This window comes from Lactuca sativa, chromosome 8 (genome assembly GCF_002870075.4).
Source record: "Lactuca sativa cultivar Salinas chromosome 8, Lsat_Salinas_v11, whole genome shotgun sequence".
NCBI classification, from domain to species: domain Eukaryota; kingdom Viridiplantae; phylum Streptophyta; class Magnoliopsida; order Asterales; family Asteraceae; genus Lactuca; species Lactuca sativa.
This window is the reverse complement of record NC_056630.2, coordinates 329,961,829-329,983,659: the sequence shown is the minus strand read 5'-3', so window position 1 is coordinate 329,983,659 and position 21,831 is coordinate 329,961,829. Positions and strand designations below refer to the sequence as shown.

The window sequence follows — 21,831 nt, the reverse complement described above, 5'->3', positions numbered from 1 at the left end:
CCAGTCAGAGGGTGTTGTGATGCTACGGGGAGCCGTAGTACTCACAAGCCAGAGAGAGAGTCGTGATACTACGGGGAGCCGTAGTATTCACCAGTTAGAGGGTGTTGTGATGCTACGGGGAGCCGTAGTACTCACAATCCAGAGAGAGAGTCGTGATACTACGGGGAGCCGTAGTATTCACCAGTCAGAGGGTGTTGTGATGCTACGGGGAGCCGTAGTACTCACAGGCCAGAGAGAGAGTCGTGATACTACGGGGAGTCGTAGTATTCACCAGTCAGAGGGTGTTGTGATGCTAAGGGGAGCCGTAGTACTCACTAGTTAGAGGTTGTCGTAATGTTGCGGGAAGCCATAGTACCCACTAGACGGAAAAAGAGTGTGATGAGGGAGTGTTCTACGATAAGTGCATGATGCAGAAGATTTTTAGGCTTGAGTGGCCCTAGTGTTGAGTTTATGGAACCTAGTGGTTAAACCGGGGTGAGACTGGGGTCTCCGTCTCTGTCGGGAGGGTCAGCGAGGCGCGCGGGAGAATATGCGCAGCAGACGCCAAAGGTTAGAGTTGAGTCGATCTCCGATTGGATTGTATTTTTTTTTTTTTGAGGAAAAGGGAATTTCGTGACTGGCGTGTCACTAGGCCGTGATAGCGGTCACGGGGAGGAAGTTAGTGAGATATTTTGGATCATGTTATGTGTGACCTTTGGGGGTTCAGCTGTGGGGCCAAAAGCTGACCTAGTGCTCGGTATCAAAGATGAATATGAGAAATGAGCTAGAGTTTACCATGGTGATGTATGTGGACACTTCAGAGCGAGCGAACGATTCAGATGCTTGAGGATATGCTTCGGGCTTGTGTATTAGATTTTTTTTTGGGGGGGGGGGGAACTGTGGCCCGTATTTGCCCTTAGCGCCATCATTAGTGCATCAGTATGCCACCCTTTGAGTTGTTGTAGGGAAGGAGGTATCGGACCCCATTTGCTGGGGAGAGGTCGGGCAGCGTGTTATGGGTAGTACGGAGATTGGTCTGCAGACGACTGCGCAGATTCAGCAGGTCAGGCGGAGGTTATTGACTGCTCAGAGTCGTCAGAAGAGTTATGCGGACAAGCGCCGGTCCGAGCTCGAGTTCTAGATCGGCGACCATGTGCTCCTGAAGGTTTCTCCTTGGAAAGGAGTGATTCGATTCAGGAAGAGGGGCAAGTTGGAACCCCGATATATTGGTCCATTCAGGGTGGTCGCGAGGGTAGGCAGGGTAGCCTATCGTTTGGAGTTGCCAGCAGAGTTGGGTCAGATTCACGACACTTTCCACGTGTCGTAATTACGAAAGTGTGTAGCCGATAAGTCAACAGTAGTGCCACTAGAGGATATTCAGGTGGATGCGAGCCTGAATTATGCTGAGAGACCAGTGGCGGTCAGAGATCGAAAGATTAAGGTTCTGAGGAATAAAGAGGTGTCACTGGTGCGGATCCAACAACAGCATCAGAAAGGGCCAGAGTTTACTTGGGAGCCGGAGCGTGAGATGCGTGGGCAGCATCCAGATTTATTTGCAGACCGAGACTTCGAGGGCGAAGTCTAAGTCTAGTGGGGGAGAATTGTAACACCCCGGATTCCCAAGTATTATTTTATTCTTTATTTTTTGGTGTTTGTGAGGAGACTTGGCGAGTTGGAGTCCAAACTCGCCGAGTAGGATCGCGGTTTTAGGTGCGGGTTCGCGTCTGGACTCGGCGAGTCCACGCTATTTAATGAAACCCTAATTTCCAGGGTTTGAGACCTATTTAAAGGGGCTTATGGGCGTCATTTGCGGCCACCAAACCCTAGAGAGAAACCCTAAAGAGATTTGAGCGATTTGGGAGAGAGAAGAGGCCATTGTTGACCCTTGAAGCTTTGTTTGGCAAGGCAAAGGAGATTCTAGACAAGACAAGGCAAGGGAGGTGGACATCTTTCGATTTTGGAGCTCAGAGCATCATCTTGGAGGTATATTTGGCTCCCTTTTTCTGTTGTTATGTTGAACATGGGGTTTTAGGGTTTCTTGACCCCTTTGTTGATTAGATTTGATGTCCATTTCGTCCCTATTTGTGATGAGGCTTGAGAAGAGATCCATAGAGGTCCAGAGAAGCTTTATTCCTTAAGATTTATGAGGGTTCATGAGAGTATTGACCTAGAGTTGTGAAATATGGGGCTAAAACATCATTTATGAGCAAATAGTTGTTGTTTGAGCACCAAGGTTTGGACTTTACGTGATTATCATGCCCGGGGAGGCCAGATCTATGATTGTGTGGAACAGATCTGACCTCATAAGTGAGTTTGAGTTTATGCATGGCATGGACTCGTTGAGTCTAAAGAACAGACTCGGCGAGTAGCATGAAGTTTGCCCGTAACCACTCAGCGAGTGGTCTTGCCGAGTTGAGGGGTCGACTCAGTGAGTCAGGGAGAGTCAAGAGGTGGGGCTGAGTCAAGCCTGAACTCGCCGAGTTGTTCTTGAGACTCGACGAGTTGAGTCGTGGTGGTCCCGCGATTCATGCCAGGTGGAACTTGTCGAGTTAGGGAAGCACTCGACGTGTCAAGAGAGGATCCAAGGGAGTCAGTGGACACGTATAGACTCGTCGAGTCGCCCTAGTGCACTCGCCGAGTCTGGTCAAAGTTGACCGTTGACTTTTGTTGCCTTTTAGGGTTTGGTCAGCGATGTGGCCTTAGGGCCAAGAGAGGGGTAAAATGGTCTTTTACCCTTAAGAGGGTGCCAAGAGAGGGTTGATTCTAGTCTCGAGAGTTATATTCATGAGAGTATTTGCCTTATGTGTTAGGCGGTGGCGAGTTCGAGATTCAAGTGTGTGGATATCTGCTTTATGCTTGCCAGGTGAGTCTTCTCACTATACTTTACCTACAGTGGTAACAGAGTTATGTGACAGAATTATTGTATGTGACGTGTGGCACCACATTATTTCTATGTGATTTATGCTGCGTGTATATCATAGATAGGACCAGATGGTCCACAGAGCTAGGACCAGAGGGTCCGCAGAGTTAGGGCCCAAGGGCCCATAGAGTTATAGCCTCGAGTGGCTAATATGTGCTATATGTGGTGTTTTTCGTATTATGTGCCAGTATATTTGTATGCTATATATATGTTGAGATTTATTGTGAGATGCGATATGCATGATTCAGAGTTAGGACCCTTGGGTCCATAGAGTTAGGGCCAGAGGGCCCAAAGAGAGCTGGGACTGGAAGGTCCCACTGAGACACACTGACTGGAGGGTCAACAGAGTTATGGCCTCGAGTGGCTAATATGTGTTAGAGTGGTATTTTGGGGAACTCACTAAGCTTCGTGCTTACAGTGTTTTGTGTTATGTGTTTCAGGTTATCACAGTATCACGGGAGCACCGGCTCGATTGTTCACACCAGAGAAAGAGTCATATTTTTGAGGATCCTGGTTTATCATGCAAGTGAAAATGAAGTTATGTTTTTTGTAAATTAAACAAAATGGAGATTTTTGTGAAAAGTGTTAAAGAGATAAACGATTTTAAATGAAAATTTTATTTTCGAAAATTTCGGTGTTACACTATTGAACCTCACCCTATATATATATATATATATATATATATATATATATATATATATATATATATATATATATATATATATATATATAGAGAGAGAGAGAGAGAGAGAGAGAGCTAGGTTAAAATGTGGATTGATATCTTTTGTGCGGACGTTTGGACAATGATATTCTGTGAGAAAGATAAAGAAAATATGTTGTTTGATAATATGAATACGTTCAATCTTATATAATTATTGTAATTATTACGCAATTTCACTAATTAAATCGTTTATATGGTTAATATAGACTTCTTTTTAATTATTCTCATTTTCTCAAAATGTTATCATGATGTTTATTGAGTCGTATTCTGTAACAATTAAAATAAATGAAAAACGATGCATATGAACAAAAGTGAATTAGAATTATTGAGAATCCATTAAAATAACAATAGTTCTCTAAGATTGAACGTATTCGCATTACTAAACAATGTATTCTCTTAGTAACTCTCATAAAATAGCACTATCCATACGTCAACATAATAATTGTTCATCTACATTATAACCTCTCTCTCTCTTTATATATATATATATATATATATATATATATATATATATATATATATATATATATATATATATATATATATATATATATATATAGAGTTAGGTTCAAATGTTTTCACTATCTATTGTGTGGATGTATGATTGATTTTGGACCAATCATTTTAGTTATTTTAAAAAAGTAATTAATGCATATTAAATGCTAAAGATGTAATTAATACTCATTATATCTTCAAATGTAATATGAATTAATTATTTTTTTAAAATAACTAAAATGATTGGTCTAGAATTAATCACATGCATACAATAGATAATGAAAACAAAATAACATAACCCTCTATATATATATATATATATATATATATATATATATATATATATATATATATATATATATATATATATATATATATATATATATATAGTCTCTCTAGTTTGCGCAATTTTATATCTATAAATTGAGACATTGTTGGTAGAGTGCATTCCCTTACCGAACCACAGTGCTATCAAGACCGCACCCACACTGCTGGCAGGGGACGATGTTCCCTGGGAAGGTGGCAAGTGTGTATTCGTTTCACCGCACCACTCCTTCAAGCCTTAATATGCGATAATTTTTTTTATTATTGTTGAGAAATATTAAAATATGTTTAATTAGTAAAATATTGTCGATGAGAGGGTCTAATATGCATATAACAAAAAAAACGTCAATCGGTCAAACAACCTCACTTATATTATTATATATCCTTTTTATTCATAAATAGGCCGGCCGTTCGCTTCTCGGCTGATTCTCCTCTCATAGCCGGCATTGAAACAATTAAACATCTTTCGTTTACAAAGCTCTGAACCAGTCAAACTTTTCCCTATACACATATATACCCATCTCTCTTACTGCATCTGTTTTCTATTGTATCTTGTTTTAATTCCAAAATGAGCATCGGTTTCATCATCTTTCTTTTTTTGGCCTTCATTTCGATCCCCACAACCACTTCCCAATCTCCCACCTGCAACGGAATTTCTATATCCTACGTCTACAACTCCGGCTTCCAAATCCCACCGACGGCCACCAACACAACCAACCAGCCCTACACCTTCCAGTCTACTCTCACTCTCACCAACGCCGGCGTTGATCGACTCAAATCATGGCGGGTGTTTGTAGGGTTCCAAAACCGTGAGTTCTTAGTCTCATCTTCCAACGCTGTTCTTGCAGATGGCACCTCTCTCCCTGCTAACGTCACTACCGGTGCTGTCTTCGCTGGGTTTCCCGCCACTGACCTCAAGACCGCCGTTGAGACCGCCGGTGACTGGAATCAAATGCAGGCTCGCATACAATTGGTCGGCACCCAATTTGGTGTTGCGCCACCAAATGTTTCCTTGCCGTCGAATTTGTATCTCGTGAATGATGGGTTCTTGTGTTCTGCACCTTCTAGCCCAGGTTATAATTATAACCCTCTCTTTTCCTATGCAATTTAAATTAACGTACATGTGCGACTTTACCCAAGATAAGTTCTAAATACTAAGTGACAAATTCAATAGGTCAGTGACATAACATGCCTAAATAAGTAACTTTTTTTTTTTTGCAGCAAACAACGAGACACACGTATGCTGTGAAAAGGACCCAAATGCAACACCTACAACACCTGGCACCAATGTAGAAGAGACATTTGATGCACGACAACAGGGTGATCTTGTCATAATGTACGATGTAATCAGTTCAAAAGAAACTGAATACATGGCACAAGTGACCCTCTCGAATCACAATCCCCTCAGTCGTCTTGACTATTGGCAGCTGAGTTGGGATTGGATGCGAGATGAATTCATCTACTCGATGAAAGGGGCGTATCCTTCGGTTATAGATACAAACCCTTGTATATTTGGCCGACAAGGCGAGTTCTATAAAGAACTCGACTTCTCTGAAGCACTAAATTGTGAACGAAGACCAACAATTGTTGACCTTCCTCTTGACAAAACAAACGACACACAACTAGGCTTGGTTCCATTCTGTTGTCGTAATGGGACCCTCTTACCACCTTCGATGGATTCAAGCAAGTCGGTTTCGGCTTTTACCATGCAAGTTTTCAAGATGCCACCAGACATAAACCGGACTCAACTCACTCCACCTCAAAATTGGAGAATCAGCGGAACAATGAACCCTAACTACCAATGTGGGCAACCCACACGGGTTAGCCCGACCTTGTTCCCGAACCCAGTTGGGCTTACTTCCGAATCCACTGCAGTTGCTAGCTGGCAAGTTGTTTGCAATATAACACGGGCCAAATCAGATACCCCGAAATGTTGTGTCTCCTTTTCGTCATTTTTCAACAAGTCTGTAGTCCCTTGCAGAACTTGTGCGTGCGGGTGTAACACTGTAGATTCATGTAGTACAACTGCACCCGCACTTCTTGTTCCTTCAAATGCACTTTTGGTGCCGTTTGAGAACCGAACTAAACTTACAGTAGATTTTGCAAAGGACAATGATTGGACTTTGCCCAATCAATTGCCATGTGCGGATAACTGTGGTGTCAGCATCAACTGGCACCTACTATCAGATTTCAAAGACGGATGGACCGCAAGAATGACCATTTTCAACTGGGGCGAAACGAGTTTTGCCGATTGGTTTGCTGCCGTGGAGTTGAACAAATCAATGGCAGGATTTGAGGAAGTGTACTCGTTCAATGGTAGCCGGGTTACGGGTTCTAGTGACATGATTTTCCTACAAGGTCTACCGGGTCTAAACTATATTGTGGCTGAGAAAGAGGGGCGTAAACCAGAGAAAGACCCACGTGTTCCGGGTTCACAACAATCGGTCATTTCTTTCACAAAGAAGAATATACCCGGGCTCAATGTGGCACATGGTGATGGGTTCCCACACAAAGTCTATTTCAATGGTGAAGAATGCTCGGTTCCTGATATTCTTCCCATCTCTAGCCATGGTTGGCGGATGATGATCACCCTTGATTCGGTTCTAATTATGCTCGTTTTGTTGCTCTTTCTATAAAGTTTGCTCTAACGTACACATTATTATTTTTCCAATGGTTTTTCCATATTCTTTTTGTAAGTCCGATGATAAATGCTTATGTTATGTAATCTACAACTTAAATATATTAAATCACATCATGCGCATTAATAGATTACAGAAGATTGTTGTACGATGCTATGACTTCATAAACAATGGCCAACATAGAAAACAGTTATCTAACCTCTTAATTACAATCATGCATGTCACGTCTGCATACTTACAAATTAACAATGATTAGGCTCATGAAACCTATCGTTCGGTATAAGAATCGAGTTGCTTCCAAGATCCATATAGTAGTGATCGAGCATAAGTGGGGATTGTAGTTCAGTGGTCGATGGAGTTGTTTGAAACAACTCGTTGTGTCTGATCACTGAAACGCCGGAGACAGAATTTGGCACCGGGATACTTTCTTGCACATACCCACTTTGCTTTTTGAGATTTAACCTATATTTCTGAAACATTAATTAAGATACGAAAATGTTAATACTTGCTAAACTGTTGGTAAAACTCGAACAAACATTTTGCAGCTTTGAACCTGTAGATGGCTCGCAACGTTTTCCCTCGTGAGCCCAGGAACGTTCATTAGTTCCAATACCTTCTTAGGGACAGCATCTGCAATGAAACGTTACAAGAAATGTTGATGAAGATAATATAACACATGTTTGGAGTACTAAATAAAATAGAGATCTAGAGAATTCATACTATTGTTTCCGAGTTGTTCCACAGCATCGAGGAATTGTTGATGAAGCTCATCCGTCCAAACCAACCGCTGTTTCTTACGTTCGACCTTATCCTGCTCTTCATCTCTATCTTTTCTCCGGCGATCCACCAGAACCGGACCACCATCGGAGCTTCCGCAGAACTCTTTCTCTTCACCACAATTATTGGAATCTGTCTCGCCGTTTTCCACAGTATTATCAATCTGTTTCATTTGTCTAAACCGGAGTACTTCTTTACGAGCAACGTGTTGCCATAGCAACTGAATATCCTCCATCCTCACCGGTTTTGGTAAATAAGCACACGCTCCTTTCTTTACATACTCGATAATCGTTTCCTTTCTGTCGTCTGCGGATACAACTGCGAGGGATAGAAATTGAACGAAATTAAGTATGATTATTTTCTGTAGATGAGAATAATTAGAAAAATGACTTACTAACGACAGGTAAACTGGTTTCGCGATCAATAATCTCAAGAAACTGCACTCCGTTCATATCCGATGAGAAGTCTACACTGCTTATCACAATATCGAACTTGCTTAGGCCGTTTCTAATCAACGATAAGGCTTCTCTAGGCCGTCGACATTGTGTAACTGCGAGTATGATTAAGAACACGCATGCATTAATAATGTAGAATGCAAATGGAATAATAATAATAAAAAAATTAATAGAGTAGTAATGAATTACCATGATAATGGTAAAACTGAAGCATTTTGGAAAGAATTAAGAGGGAGGTAGGATTATGATCCACAAGAAGAGCTCTAAGGCCATGTGGATTAAAAGAAGCTTCAATGGAAGAAATTTTCATGGAATTGATGGATGAGTGCTTCAATGGTGGAGAAGAAGATACGAGTGTTTGTGAGAGGAGAAAACCGGGGAAGTTTGTTTGACAAAGGATGAAAGAGTAAGTTGTTATCTAGTCACCTTAACAAACTCTATTTTACCTTTTGATCTTAATTTCAAATTTTACCTGATAATAATATTAACCTTTTTAATCGGCATCATTGAATACTTCGATTAAAAATCCAATAAATAAATAATAATATGATGATAATATAATTATATAACAAATATATGTTGTTTGAATATACAACTAAAATTATAGAATCACTTAAGAAGTTTTTGACCATGTTATAGTTGTGAAAAATATACTGGTGAATTCACGTATTAATAAAAAGAAAATCGTATTTAATGTTACAAGAAGTTTTCGAAACTTATAATAATAAAAAAAAATAAAATCTTACAAAATTTTAAAGAAAATCATCTTTTTAAGATTCCAAGCAACAACATTCAGCTTCAGTTTATGGAATATACGATTGTCGGCCTATTCTTATGTAGAGGCGTATTCAAAACTATAACAATCCATTAAGCTCGGATTAACAACCATATGACATACATAGATATTAGGCCACGCAAAAATCTTTTTTTTCTTTTTTTTTTTTTTTTTTTTTTTTTTTTGAACAATGAACAATAGCATCTACTCATTTGGCTTTAACCGATAACCCAGTAGCTAAGTAGTTATCGCGGTCAAAAATATAATAATGGTCACCGGCCGCTGTTTGAAATCGCGGTTCTCGCAGCGATATAGTAGTGATATAGCGTTTTTCTATATTATTTAAAATTTATATATATTAGAGTTTTAATCAGTAAATCATATATCAAAGTTCAACCCAATTTAGTTAATTAGCTAATCAGTAAATCGTATTTCACATATCATATTTAGTTAATCATACTTCACATATCATAATTAGTTAATCATACTTTATAGACCGGTTATCAATATCACAGTTAATCATACTTTAACACAATCATCAAGAAAACAGATGCAACACTTATAATTTTATCATACTTTAACACAATTCAGTTAGCAAATAAAATAATTAAGTAATTTGATAGTTAATCATAATGTAGTACTTCAAGTTTTCAACACAATTAACAACATAACACAAACATGATTTCAGTAGAAGTCATAACAGTCACATAATTACCATTTTATTCAATTGAATGACACAGTTTTGGTTTGGAATAAGAAAAAAATAATTTTATTCAATAGAATAGCAAAAAAAATTTATGTAAAATAGCCCAAAAATGGAATTTATTCAAATAGTGGGTATAGCGTCACTATAGTGGTGACCATAATCGCAGTAAATCACAGCGTTAATAGCGTCACCGCTATTCTAAACTGCTATTTTGAAATAACGTTTCTTTACCTCCGCTAACCGCTATAACGTTGCTATTGACGGCATAGCCTAGTAGTATAAAAATATAATTTAATATCATAAACCACCTTTTCCTTTTTCCATATGTGTTTGTAACATTAAATATGATCATGTCCATCTTGATCTCCATATTCTACTAAAATAGTATAAATTATGTCACGTTTCATGTTCTAATTCTTTAGGTCAACATGTGTGCAGCTATTGTCCATCTATACCTTTGTTTTCCCGCTCACCCCAAACTCTATCTATCCATCGGTTTAATTATTCTTCAAATCACGCCTCTATTTGCTTTAATTTCGCATTTTTGGTTCTCAAAAACTAGATAGTGATTCAAATCAAGGTTGTCAAGATCGGGATCCTACATAGGATCGTTTTTGGGTTTGCAAGATCGGGATCGTAAGATCGGGATCGAGATCCTAAGATCCCACAAAATAAAATAGAATTTTAATTTATAATTTTTAATCATAAAAAATATTTCAAACAATCAATTTTTTGTTCAAAAGTTATAAAAACTTTAAAATATTAGTCATAAGTCAGAATACAAATGATAAATGATAAATTGATAAAGGGTAAAAGACATAAAGTGGTAAAAAAATTTCATTTGCAAAAAATAAAAAATAAAAAATAAAGGAAGGTAGGATCGGATCGGATCTCGATCCTACGATCCTACCTACGATCTTACGATCCTACCTGCGATCCTACCCTAAATACGATCCTTTTACGATCCGGATCGTTTTTCATACCTAGGATCGTAGGATCGTACGATCCTACGATCAGGATCGCGATTTTGACAACCATGATTCAAATTTAAAATACCAAACTCCTTCATCAAATGGAAACTTTCCATTCTTAATATCTTTCTCCCGAAACCAAAAGTAAAAGTGAAAGTACTTTTCTATTTATTGCATTTAGACTGTGATTTGGAAAAATAGAAAAATAGAACTCAAAATAAGATGTTATATTATAACGATAGCAATATATGATTAATGACTATGTTATTTTAATGTATACTAGTTTTAACTTAGTAAAATTAATAAAGTAAAATAAAACTTTATCTAAATGCTACATAAACATCACATTAATACATATCCTAAATTTTCACAACAATGGGTAAGGAAACATATTCCTACAAGTTTTGAGGGATTCGCCCAAAAAACAGACTTTTGTAAGGAATTAGTAAGTTGGATTTAAAATGATTTTTAAAACAAACGTTTTTTTTTTTTTTTTTTTTTTTTTTTTTTTTTTTTTTTGTCAATTACTAACTTCTTTTGTAACATCCTGTTTGTTAAATAAATAAATAGATAAAATTAATAAATGAATAGTAGTCCTAAATCCATAATATCCAGTGGAGTGTTGGTTTCGGGGAGCCAAATGTTATAATTTGGATTATTCGGGGGTTAAAAGTGTAATTTTCGGACCAGTTTGTAAAGAATTTTGAAAGTTGAGGGCTGTTTGGTAAATTATGGATTGAATTTGAAAAGGATTTTAGAATTCAGGGTATGGTTGGTAATTGATGGACTTATTATGAAGGAATTATAGGAGCAGGGGTATAATGGGTAAAATTTGTAGCTAATTCGAAAATATTTCAGGAGAGAGGGACCATTTGTGCCATTATGGAATGATCTTTCATGGAATCGGGGTATATAACCCGTCACCCTCCCGGTAAACCTAACATGAAAAGTCAGTCGCCACCCTTATCCCTCCCTTCCCAACTGTCGCGCTCCTCGCCTGGGAACTCGGAGAACAACTGAAGCCAACCGCCGACAGCGACAAAGAGCCACACATGACGTCGAATCAGTGGGTCGTCAGACGTATAGCGTCGTTGTTGTCGTCGCGGATCAACCTTTCTCCTTCGTTTCGTAGGTGCTTCTCCGACCGCCCTTCGCCATCCTCCTGTCCAGCAGCCGCTGACGTCCATGCCACCATCCAACGCTATTGTTGTTTCCCTTCCAGTGACGAAGAGGACCACCAGTGGGTTCCATTCCTCTATTGTTATTGTCGTCGTTCGAGGTCGCCATGTCCTTTTTCCGTTTTGCCGGTCGGTAACCCTGCAGTCATTGTCATGGTGAAGTTATGCCGCCATCAGCACCGTTGTTGCCCGTAATTTCGTGTCACTGCTGTCGCTGTACGGTACTACGTGGGTGGCTGTGCTCCTATTCCTAGCAAAGTGTCTGGGTGTGTTTCTGCTGTTAGTGCGTGTTATGTGTGGGGTTGCTTGGCAGAATGTATCATCCCGAAATCCAAGACCAAAAATTTTTATTTTTAATTAAGTTATTAGAAAACCAACAGTATAAAAACATATATAGTGCCATCCCATCTCAAAACCAGGATATCAATAATCAAAACATGTCATGATGAAACAATATCAGAGTATAATCCCAAAGATCTCATATGCGGAAAACATAGTGTGATGCGCTGCAATCATGCCGACTCCTTTACTTTTGCAAAAGAAGTACCTGAAACCAAAACTGGAAACTGTAAGCACGAAGCTTGGTGAGTTCCCCAAATGCCACATACCATACATATCAACATACTGCCTAACATATCTGGGTGTTGGCCTACCCATTCGGTCTCTTTCAACCGGATATTGTCTAGCATATAAGCACATAAATCACATACTATCATACATAACCATGAGCCATACATATATCATAGTCAATAAATATGCTATGTGTCGACCATAGTCTTGCCATTATGCCACGGGCCGCCACATGGTCTTTCTTACCAAGCCGGGGATCACCCCTTCGGTCTTACAGACAAGTGCCAAGAGCCACCTCCTGGTCTTCCATGCAAGCATCACAAAGACAACTAGCATACATACTATTTGAATTAGCTAATTAGCATACAGTGTGCGCAGAGCCACCTCCTGATCTTTCATACATAATGTCACACCCCAAAACCAAAGAACGGCGGAAACGTTCCGGAGTGGAGGACGTCATGTACAGTATCACAACAGTGTAAAGTAGTAAACAAGCAACAACATCATCCATTGCATTATAAGTAAAGTTTTAATACATGTGTTCTTTCATTGTAATAGACACCATAAATATATATAATCAAAATAGACGACGAGACGTGTTTGCGCTCCGTCTTCTCAAAACATGGCCATCGTACCTGTCTACTGGTGACCTGAGAATACAAGTTATTTTGAAAGCGAGTATCAGCCTAAAGCTGGTGAATTCATAAGTATTTAAGTGTCATTGCCTTGTTTTGAAAATGTCACACCCCCGAACCAGACGGCGGAAACGTCCGAGGGCTGTTGTGACTTAATTGAATACCATAACATTGAATATATATGAAACATAACATCATTCGTCACCATGCATTAATATAGTACAACTGATAGTGTTTACACTGATTACATTGTTTTAATATTACATTCCCAAAAACAAATTGTTCGGTTCATAGATAAACAAACTGCAAGCCATCACTGAGTACATTTTTCCTTTGGTTCACTTGTTACCTGAGAATACAAGTATTTTGAAAAACGTCAACATATGAAATGTTGGTGAGTTCATAAGCGGTATTTGAAAAGCAACGTTTTGTATCATTTTGAAAACCACCAGAAAATCCGATATTTTCTGAAAAGAGTTTCTGAAAAAGTTTGTGAAGATCCATAAGTATGCTTGTTTGTTTCTATAGTTGTAAAAAGTATTCGTTGAACTTGTGTACATTTCGAAACTGTATGTATTGAAAAACCCTAGGAAAACCCGATGTTTTCCTAACACTTTGAATTTTCATGTAGTTGTTGTACCATCGTGGCATGTGAAGTCATTGATTCCAGGCGACGTCGGATTATTGCGCATTGTGAATTATTATAAACACACGTTACGCAAACGACCAGTTTACAATTATACAAACGATCCCGTGGGCGTCGTCCGTACTATTCACGTAATCCAACCGCCCTTACTTCTTGTAGTCCCGCATCCGAAGAGAAAGAGGGCACGAAGACCTCGGTAACTCCATTAGCCGGTTGGGGATAAAAAAAAGTGTACGAAGGGCCCTTGGCCCACTCGCATGTGAATAACCGACTTTACTAGCAGTACCAAAGGACCCTTGGGGACCAATAGTAAAAAGCCATTGAAAGTCCTTTTACGCTGTGTTGGATCATGTAAGACCCAACAACTCGTAAGGTTGGAGTCTTCGGGCCCAAAGATGGTGCGTCGACGTCTGTGCACTCTCACGTGTGTATTGAATTCCCAAATGTTTCCATGTATGAGTCGAGTTATAGTCGTGTTAGTAGTTTCGGGTTTGTCATTGATTCGAGACCGAATCAATTCGTTTGATAACGATTTTTGGTGTTGTTGTGTAATATAATTCGTCGATAGTCGTAGTGCCAGTGTTTGATCACAACGGATGTATTGAATTAACATTTCAACTTTTCTGTTACAGCCCCTTTTTTTGTTGTGAATTTACTTTTTCTACCCTTTAATTAAATAAATTTTCGGTTTGGTCCTTAAACCATTTTTCTTGACATTTTAACACCAAAACTTATTGAATTTGATATTTTTCAGCATATTTTTAGTTGAAAACAGTTTTAGTCCCTGAAAATACAATTTTCTCGGTTATAACCCCTCTTTTTCGCATTTTTTTCAATTTTGGCCCAAATTGGAAATTTTTTGCAACTTTGGTCCTTTTAAAATTTGAAAAGCATTTTAAACCTTAGAAAAGGACTTGGTCCACTAGTAGTCCACTGTTTTGCAGAAAAATACAGTTTTGGTCCTTCAAAACAGAAAATTTCGCATTTTGGGCCCTATTGGGCCAAAAATGTCATTTTTAGCCCATTAAGCTTGAAATTTATATTTTTAACCTTCCGAAAGGGTATATTTCCAGAAAATACTTTATTGAAATTGTTTTGACTCTTCTCATCCATCAGAATTCGTAATATGTCATTTTGGGCCCTTTAACTTTGTATTTTTAACATTTTATGTCCAAAAATTGAGTTTTTAGCCCAAAGAAAATGTTATTAAGCCACTTAGCTATTTTTCTTGGAACACTTTGTATGTAGAAATATATTTTGTGCTAGTATCATTTAACATAAGGTATATCTCGATTTTTAGGGACTTATGACTAGATCCAACATCATAAACACACAAAAGCACACATATAAGCATAGAAATCATACAAGGCATACAAAACACATATAGATCTACACTTTCACTTGTACTCCCCCCCATAAAACTTATAAAACAGAAAAATAGGGAGTATGAAGCTCACCTTAGGGTGTGGTTTCGGTTTTTGAAGAAACGATGGAAGAAAGCTTGGTGATTTTTGGCCTTAGCACCCCTTTCTTGAAGATCTCGAGTTTGAGGTGGTTCTAGGATGCAAGATCACGATTTTTGCGTGGATTAGGAAGAGATTTTGATAAAACTAAGAATCTAAGTCATAGATCCAAGCATAGCCTTACCTTAGATGAAGAGTTTCTGGAAATATCCTCTTGAAAGCCTCCTAATTTTCGAGATCTTTGAGTAGAGAGGAAGGATGTGCTCTTGAGTATCCTAGAGAGAATTTGTGTATGTGTGTGTGTTTCGGCCGAGAGTGAGAGGGAGAGAGGGAGAAATAGACATTTGAGGTGATGTGCATGGAAACATGGAATAGGTTGCATGGAGATCCAAAAGACAATAATGAGGTGTCAATTGCAAGTCAACTCTCTTCATCTTTTCTTGGGTTTGGGCCTTGGGCCGAGAATTTGGAAGGAAAAAGAGAAAATTTGGGCTTTTATGTCCTCTAGCCCATGTAGAAGTTAAGTTGGGGGAGTTTTAACCTAAAAGGAACATAATATGATTTTTACATTTTGTTGGACTAGTTTAGGTTATTCATGGATCAAAGCTTTTAATTTATTTCATTCTAGGCCCAATATGGCCCATAATGTTGAAATAAATTAATGTGGGTCCAATTAGAGCCCCATTAAAGGTTCTAAGCCCATGATAGTCAAATTGGAAGCTTATTGGTCCATTGAGTCCAACAAGGAAGTCCTAGTCCCATATGGATCTAAACAAGAACTTCTAGGGTTTCCAATTTGCTTGATGACTATTTGTAGTATTTGTATGATGTATTTGATTGAAGTTTTTGATGTCATAATAATAGGTATCACACATGCTCTTAAGTTTTTGATTCAACATTACTTGAATATAGAGATTACAGGACACAAAATTTCTAGTTGTGACATCATCCCCCCATTAGAGGGAATTTCGTCCTGAAATTCTGTTTGAAAGCTAGATTCGAGTATGCTAGAATAGGTGAGGGTACTTTTGCTTCATTTGGTCTTCGCGTTACCACGTGAATTCTGGTCCACGCTTTGCGTTCCACCGTACTTTCACGATCGGGATGCGACTTTGCTTAGTACGCTTTACCTCCCTGTCCATGATTTCAATTGGTTCTTCAACGAACAGGAGATTCTCATTGATTTAGATCTCGTCAAGAGGAATGACGAGGGTTTCATCTGATAGGCACTTCTTCAGATTAGAGACATGAAACACGGGGTGTACACTGTTTAGCTCTGCGGGTAGTTGCAGTCTGTATGCTACCGGACCTATTCGGGCGACGATTTCGAAAGGTCCAATGTATCGTGGGTTCAGCTTTCCCCGTTTTCCGAAACGTATAACCCCTTTCCAGGGTGAGACTTTCAACAGTACTCGATCACCGACCTGAAATTCTAAGGGCTTTCGCCGTTTATCAGCGTAGCTCTTTTGTCGGTCACGTGATGCTTGCAATCGAGCTCTGATTTGAACGATCTTTTCCGTGGTTTTGCGAATGATCTCTGGTCCCGTTAGTGCTTTGTCCGACGTATGCGTTTTTGCTAGTTGGGTGTCACCTATTTCAGCCCAACATAACGGTGATCTACATTTACGCCCATACAGTGCTTCGAAAGGAGCCACCTTGATGCTCGAATGATAACTATTGTTATATGAGAACTCGATTAAAGGTAGGTGGGTATCCCAAGACTTCCCAAAGTCTATCACGCATGCGCAGAGCATGTCTTCGAGCGTTTGGATGGTTCGCTCGCTTTGACCATCCGTTTGTGGATGATAAGCGGTGCTCATGTCGAGGTTTGTTCCCATCACCTTATGAAGTGATTGCCAAAATTGTGAAGTGAACCTACTGTCCCTATCCGAGATGATAGATACTGGTATTCTGTGGAGTCTCACGATCTCTCGAATGTACAAACGTGTCAATCTTTCCATCTTGTAGGATTCTTTTATAGGCAGGAAATGGGCAGACTTCGTCAGTCGGTCGACTATTACCCATATGGTGTCCAGTCCGTCCGACGTCTTGGGTAGCTTGGTCCCGAAATCCATAGAAATCCCTTCCCATTTCCACTCAGGGATTACCGGTTGCTATAACAACCCTGAGGGTTTCTGGTACTCCACCTTCACCTTGGCGCACGTAAGGCACTTACTAACGTAGGTCGTAATTTCCACCTTCATGTTAGGCCACCAATAGTGTTGTTTAATGTCCAAATACATCTTGTCTGAACCAGGATGAATGGAGTATCGTGTCTTGTGGGCTTCTTCATAACAACCTCCCTAAATCCTCCGATTTTTGGGACCCAAATTCGGTTCATGAAGTAGTACACTCCATTCTCCCTTGTCTCTAGGTTCTTCTCCATCCCGCATAATGCCTCTCTTGCTCTATTTTCCGTCCTCAGGGCCTCTGACTGGACTGTTGCAACTTGGGTGGCCAGATGAGATTGAATGGTTATCGAGAGAGTTTTCGCACGGCAATTAGAGTACTCCTTCCGACTTAATGCATCAGCTACCACGTTGGCCTTGCCTGGGTGGTACTTAATCTCACACTCGTAGTCGTTTAGCAATTCAACCCATCTTCATTGTCTCATGTTTAGCTCCTTCTGGTTCAAGATGTGCTGGAGACTCTTGTGGTCCGTGAAGATGGTGCACTTCGTACCGTACAGGTAGTGCCTCCAAATTTTCAGAGCGAAGACCACGGCTCCCAATTCTAGGTCATGGGTCGTATAATTTACTTCGTGCGTCTTTAGTTAACGGGATGTGTATGCTATCACCCTTCCACGTTGCATGAGAACGCAACCTAAGCCTTGATTTGACGAGTCACAGTAGACTACAAAATCTTCCGTTCCTTCAGGTAGAGATAGTACAGGAGCGCTACAGAGAGCTTGCTTCAAAGTCCGAAACGCAATCTCTTGTTTGTCTGTCCATTTGAATGGTACGCCCTTTTGCGTAAGCGAGGTAAGTGGTTTGGCGATCTTAGAGATGTTTTGAATGAATCTCCTATAGTAGCCTGCTAGGCCTAAGAACTGACGAATTTCTGTGGGCGTCGTCGGGGTTGCCAACTCTTCAACAACTTTGACCTTAGAGGGATCCACATGAATTCCATCTTGGCTAACTACGTGACCTAGGAAGTTCACACTCCGGAGCCAGAACTCACACTTGGAGAGTTTGGCGTAAAGCTTTTCCGATCGCAGAGTTTCTAGGACTTGTCGGAGATGTTGGCCATGCTCTTCTTTGCTTCGAGAATAGACGAGGATGTCATCGATAAAAACAATGACAAAGTTGTCGAGGAACGGTCGACATATTCGATTCATTAGGTCCATAAATGCGGCAGGGGCATTCGTCAGACCGAAAGGCGTTACGACAAATTCATAATGTCCGTAGCAAGTTCGGAAAGCGGTTTTTGGGATATCCTCTTCCCGGACTTTGAGTTGGTGGTATCCGGACCGTAGATATATTTTTGAAAAATAACTAGCTCCTTGGAGCTGGTCGAATAGATCATCGATTCGTGGGAGTGGGTAGCGATTTTTAACAGTGAGTTTATTTAACTCTCTGTAATCGATGCACATTCTAAAAGATCCGTCCTTCTTTTTAACAAAGAGCACCGGAGCTCCCCATGGCGAGTAACTAGGTCGGATAAATCCCTTGTCCAGAAGCTCACTGAGTTGGCTGGACAATTCCTGCATTTCAGCAGGAGCCAGCCGGTAGGGTGATTTAGCGAGAGGAGTTGCTCCTGGAATGAGGTCGATTCGGAACTCAACCTGTCTCTCTGGGGGTACTCCCGGAAGATCTTCAGGAAACATGTCTGGAAATTCACACGCTACCGGAATATCTTGAATGTTAGTCTCTTCCCTGGTTTTATCCACTATGTGAGCCAGAAATGCCGAATCCTTCTTTCATAGGTGCTTTTGTGCCTTAATGCACGAGATGAGGCGAAGGTTCATGCTGGGTTTGTCTCCGTAAATTACTAGGGTTTCGTGATTTGGGAGACGAAGACGAACGGCCTTCTCGTGGCACATAATTTCAGCATGGTGGGGGCTTAACCAATCCATGCCGATGATTACATCGAAACTCCTAATTGATACAGGCATTAGGTCTATTCGAAAGACGTGTTGGTTAAGGGTTAGGGTACATCCGATGTAGATTTCCCCAGTGGATTCGGTCTTCCCATTGGCCATTTCCACTGTATAGGTTTCATTTAGCTTTTGGGGTTGTTGTTTTAATAAATGCTTAAACTTATCGCTTACGAAACTTCGCTCCGCTCCGGTGTCAAATAGGATGCATGCATAAGTGTGATTTAGGAGAAACGTACCGGTCACAACTGTGGGGTCCTGAACCGCCTCTCCTTGGCCCATGGTCAGCATCCTTCCTGTTCCTCTGTTCCTAAGATTGTTGTTGTTAGGGCAGTCTCGGCGGAAGTGCCCAGTCCTCCCACACCCGAAGAAGGTGTGGCTAGGCCCTGCATTATTGCTGCCGGCATTGGTGTTGTTGTTGTTGCGATAGTTGTTGTTGTTTCCCTGATTTTGGTTCTGGGGAGGGTAAGTCCTGCAGTACTTTGCAGTGTGTCCCCTTCGATTGCAACTGGTGCACTGAAACTCCTTGCATTCTCCATGGTGATGGAAACCGCACTTGTTGCACTTGGGAAGATTACCGGAATAGGGTTTTGAAGCATTTGAAGCAGCTGAGGCTGGAGCATGTGGGGTGGCTGGAATCAGTGCAGTGGCAGCATTAACCGCCACTGTCTGCTGCTTTGTAGAGGTTTCGGGGCCCTGACGTCCCTTCCTCTTGTTGTTCTTCCCTTTCTTGCCATCATCTTCCTTTTTGCCCTCAGTCTCCGCTGGCTTCTCACCCTTCTTGGTGTTATGGTCATACAACTTCTTCGCCAATCTCTTCGCACTGTCAAATGTTTCCGGGTTTGCAACTATTACGTTCCCTTGAATGGGTGATGTTAGTCCCCAGATGAATCGCTCAATCTTCTTTCCTTCCGAGGTGATCATACCCGGGCACAACAGAGATAGTTCACTAAATCTCGATATGTAGGCATCGATATTCACATTCTGCACAGTGAGGTTCCATAGCTCTTGCTCCATCTTTTGTATTTCGCCTCGTGGGCAGTACTCAGCCATTAACATTTCTTTCATCTCTGCCCACGGCATAGAGTTGGCTACAGGGAGCGTCATGGCTTCCACGTGTCCGTTCCACCAAGTGAGTGCTTGGTCCACAAAAGTGCAGGCCGCGAACTTCACCTTCATCTGCTTAGGGCAATCGCATATCTCGAATACCGACTCCACCTTTTCGATCCATCGCTTCAGAGTGATCACCCCTCCAGTGCCGTTAAAAGTTCGTGGTTTGGCGTTTGTGAAGTCCTTGTAGGTACATGTTTTGGTGGGTCCTTGATTCATTCCGTTGTTCGAACTTCCGGCTCCTTGTCCATTGACTCCTCCATTGCTCCCTTGATGAATTTGTGCAATCGCTGCAGTGACCGCAGCAGATACAGCTGCCTGGAACGCGGCTGAGTCAACTTCAGGTGGAGTTGGTCCTGGGTTTCCGCGAGTAGGTCAGAGAGGCATCTTTCTGTCACGAAACGGAAAGACGTTGAGTGTATGTGGCTTCTGTGAGGTTGTGATCCTACTGACTAGGTGCATGGTACGAACTGGAACACTACTTCCCTTGGACATTCAATCGTAATTTCTCAACACATAGCAATTTGCAATATCATAACAAAGCACATAAAAGTTTATTAATATTATCCGCATTTGATACAAGAAAATTTTGCTCGTAATAGCATACATGAGTGACACTAATTCGACAGCATAACGGCCCTATGAGTAGTGTAGTCACTTAAACATAGAGTCGGGGTACATAGCATAGTTCCTATCGATCTACTATAGTCAGTCTATCCCTAACCGCGATGGGCTGCGTCCGGAGGTGGTGCCGAGGATGTGGATGCTCCCTGAAGGCGAGCCACCAAGCGTTCTGCGTCCTGAAGTCGAGACTCCCACCGAACCTGCCTCATATGAAACTCTCGAAGGACGTCACGCGTCTCCTGCTCCGCACGCTCGACCCTAGTCCTCAACTGGCGCACATGATCAACAGTGTCCTGGGCAAGGTCACCCGTGTTCCGTAACCGCCTCACCATAACTGGAAGGGCTCGATCAGCCGGTCCTCCGTCTCTCAGGTCAAAGAAATCGCGTGACATGCCGTACGGGGGTCGCTGTCCCTGCTGTCTGCTCCACCTCCAAAGGTCAATACCCCAGGGAGGTGTAGGACCAGTGGGGCCTACACGATAGGCAGGCACCCTGATCGGGTAAGGGGGGTCGATGACTTCGGACTCCGCGTCCGAATCACCCCCTTCGCTATCATCAGTATCCTCCTCGAGATTTCCTTCGTCTTCCTCTGATTTGGTAGGCTCGCCCTCGACTTCTACCTCCGGTTCCCCGTCAGATTCCTCTTCTGGGTCTTCCTCAGGCTCCTCCTCAGCTTCTTCCTCAGGCTCCTCCTCAGGCTCTTCCTCAGGTTCCTCCTCCTCTAGCCATCCGTTGTTTCCCTGGTTA

General features: G+C 41.1%; 2 protein-coding genes across 2 annotated transcripts; one reads left to right on the top strand and one right to left on the bottom strand.

Moving 5' to 3' along the window:
• The first annotated feature begins 4,716 nt into the window (after window positions 1-4,716).
• Window positions 4,717-7,184, top strand: LOC111907307 (COBRA-like protein 7). Its single transcript, XM_023903079.2, has 2 exons — window positions 4,717-5,512; window positions 5,661-7,184. Exons 1-2 carry the CDS (start codon window positions 5,008-5,010, stop codon window positions 7,073-7,075), a joined length of 1,920 nt encoding a protein of 639 aa, XP_023758847.1. The 5' UTR covers window positions 4,717-5,007; the 3' UTR covers window positions 7,076-7,184.
• A 136-nt stretch (window positions 7,185-7,320) lies between these two features.
• LOC111907308 (two-component response regulator ARR2) lies at window positions 7,321-8,620 on the bottom strand. The gene is made up of 5 exons (XM_023903080.1): window positions 8,500-8,620; window positions 8,250-8,405; window positions 7,799-8,173; window positions 7,632-7,708; window positions 7,321-7,548 (listed from the first exon to the last, which is right to left on the bottom strand). The coding sequence occupies exons 1-5, from the start codon at window positions 8,618-8,620 to the stop codon at window positions 7,321-7,323; spliced, it is 957 nt and encodes a 318-aa protein (XP_023758848.1).
• Window positions 8,621-21,831: the final 13,211 nt, after the last annotated feature.

Coding starts and splice junctions, on each gene's coding strand:
- LOC111907307 (XM_023903079.2), top strand. CDS start 5,008: ATGAGCATCGGTTTCATCATCTTTCTTTTTTTGGCCTTCATTTCGATC. Junction 5,513..5,660: donor TTCTGCACCTTCTAGCCCAG/GTTATAATTATA, acceptor TTTTTTTTGCAG/CAAACAACGAGACACACGTA.
- LOC111907308 (XM_023903080.1), bottom strand. CDS start 8,620: ATGAAAATTTCTTCCATTGAAGCTTCTTTTAATCCACATGGCCTTAGA. Junction 8,174..8,249: donor AACCAGTTTACCTGTCGTTA/GTAAGTCATTTT, acceptor TATCCCTCGCAG/TTGTATCCGCAGACGACAGA. Junction 7,709..7,798: donor GGAACAACTCGGAAACAATA/GTATGAATTCTC, acceptor GTTTCATTGCAG/ATGCTGTCCCTAAGAAGGTA.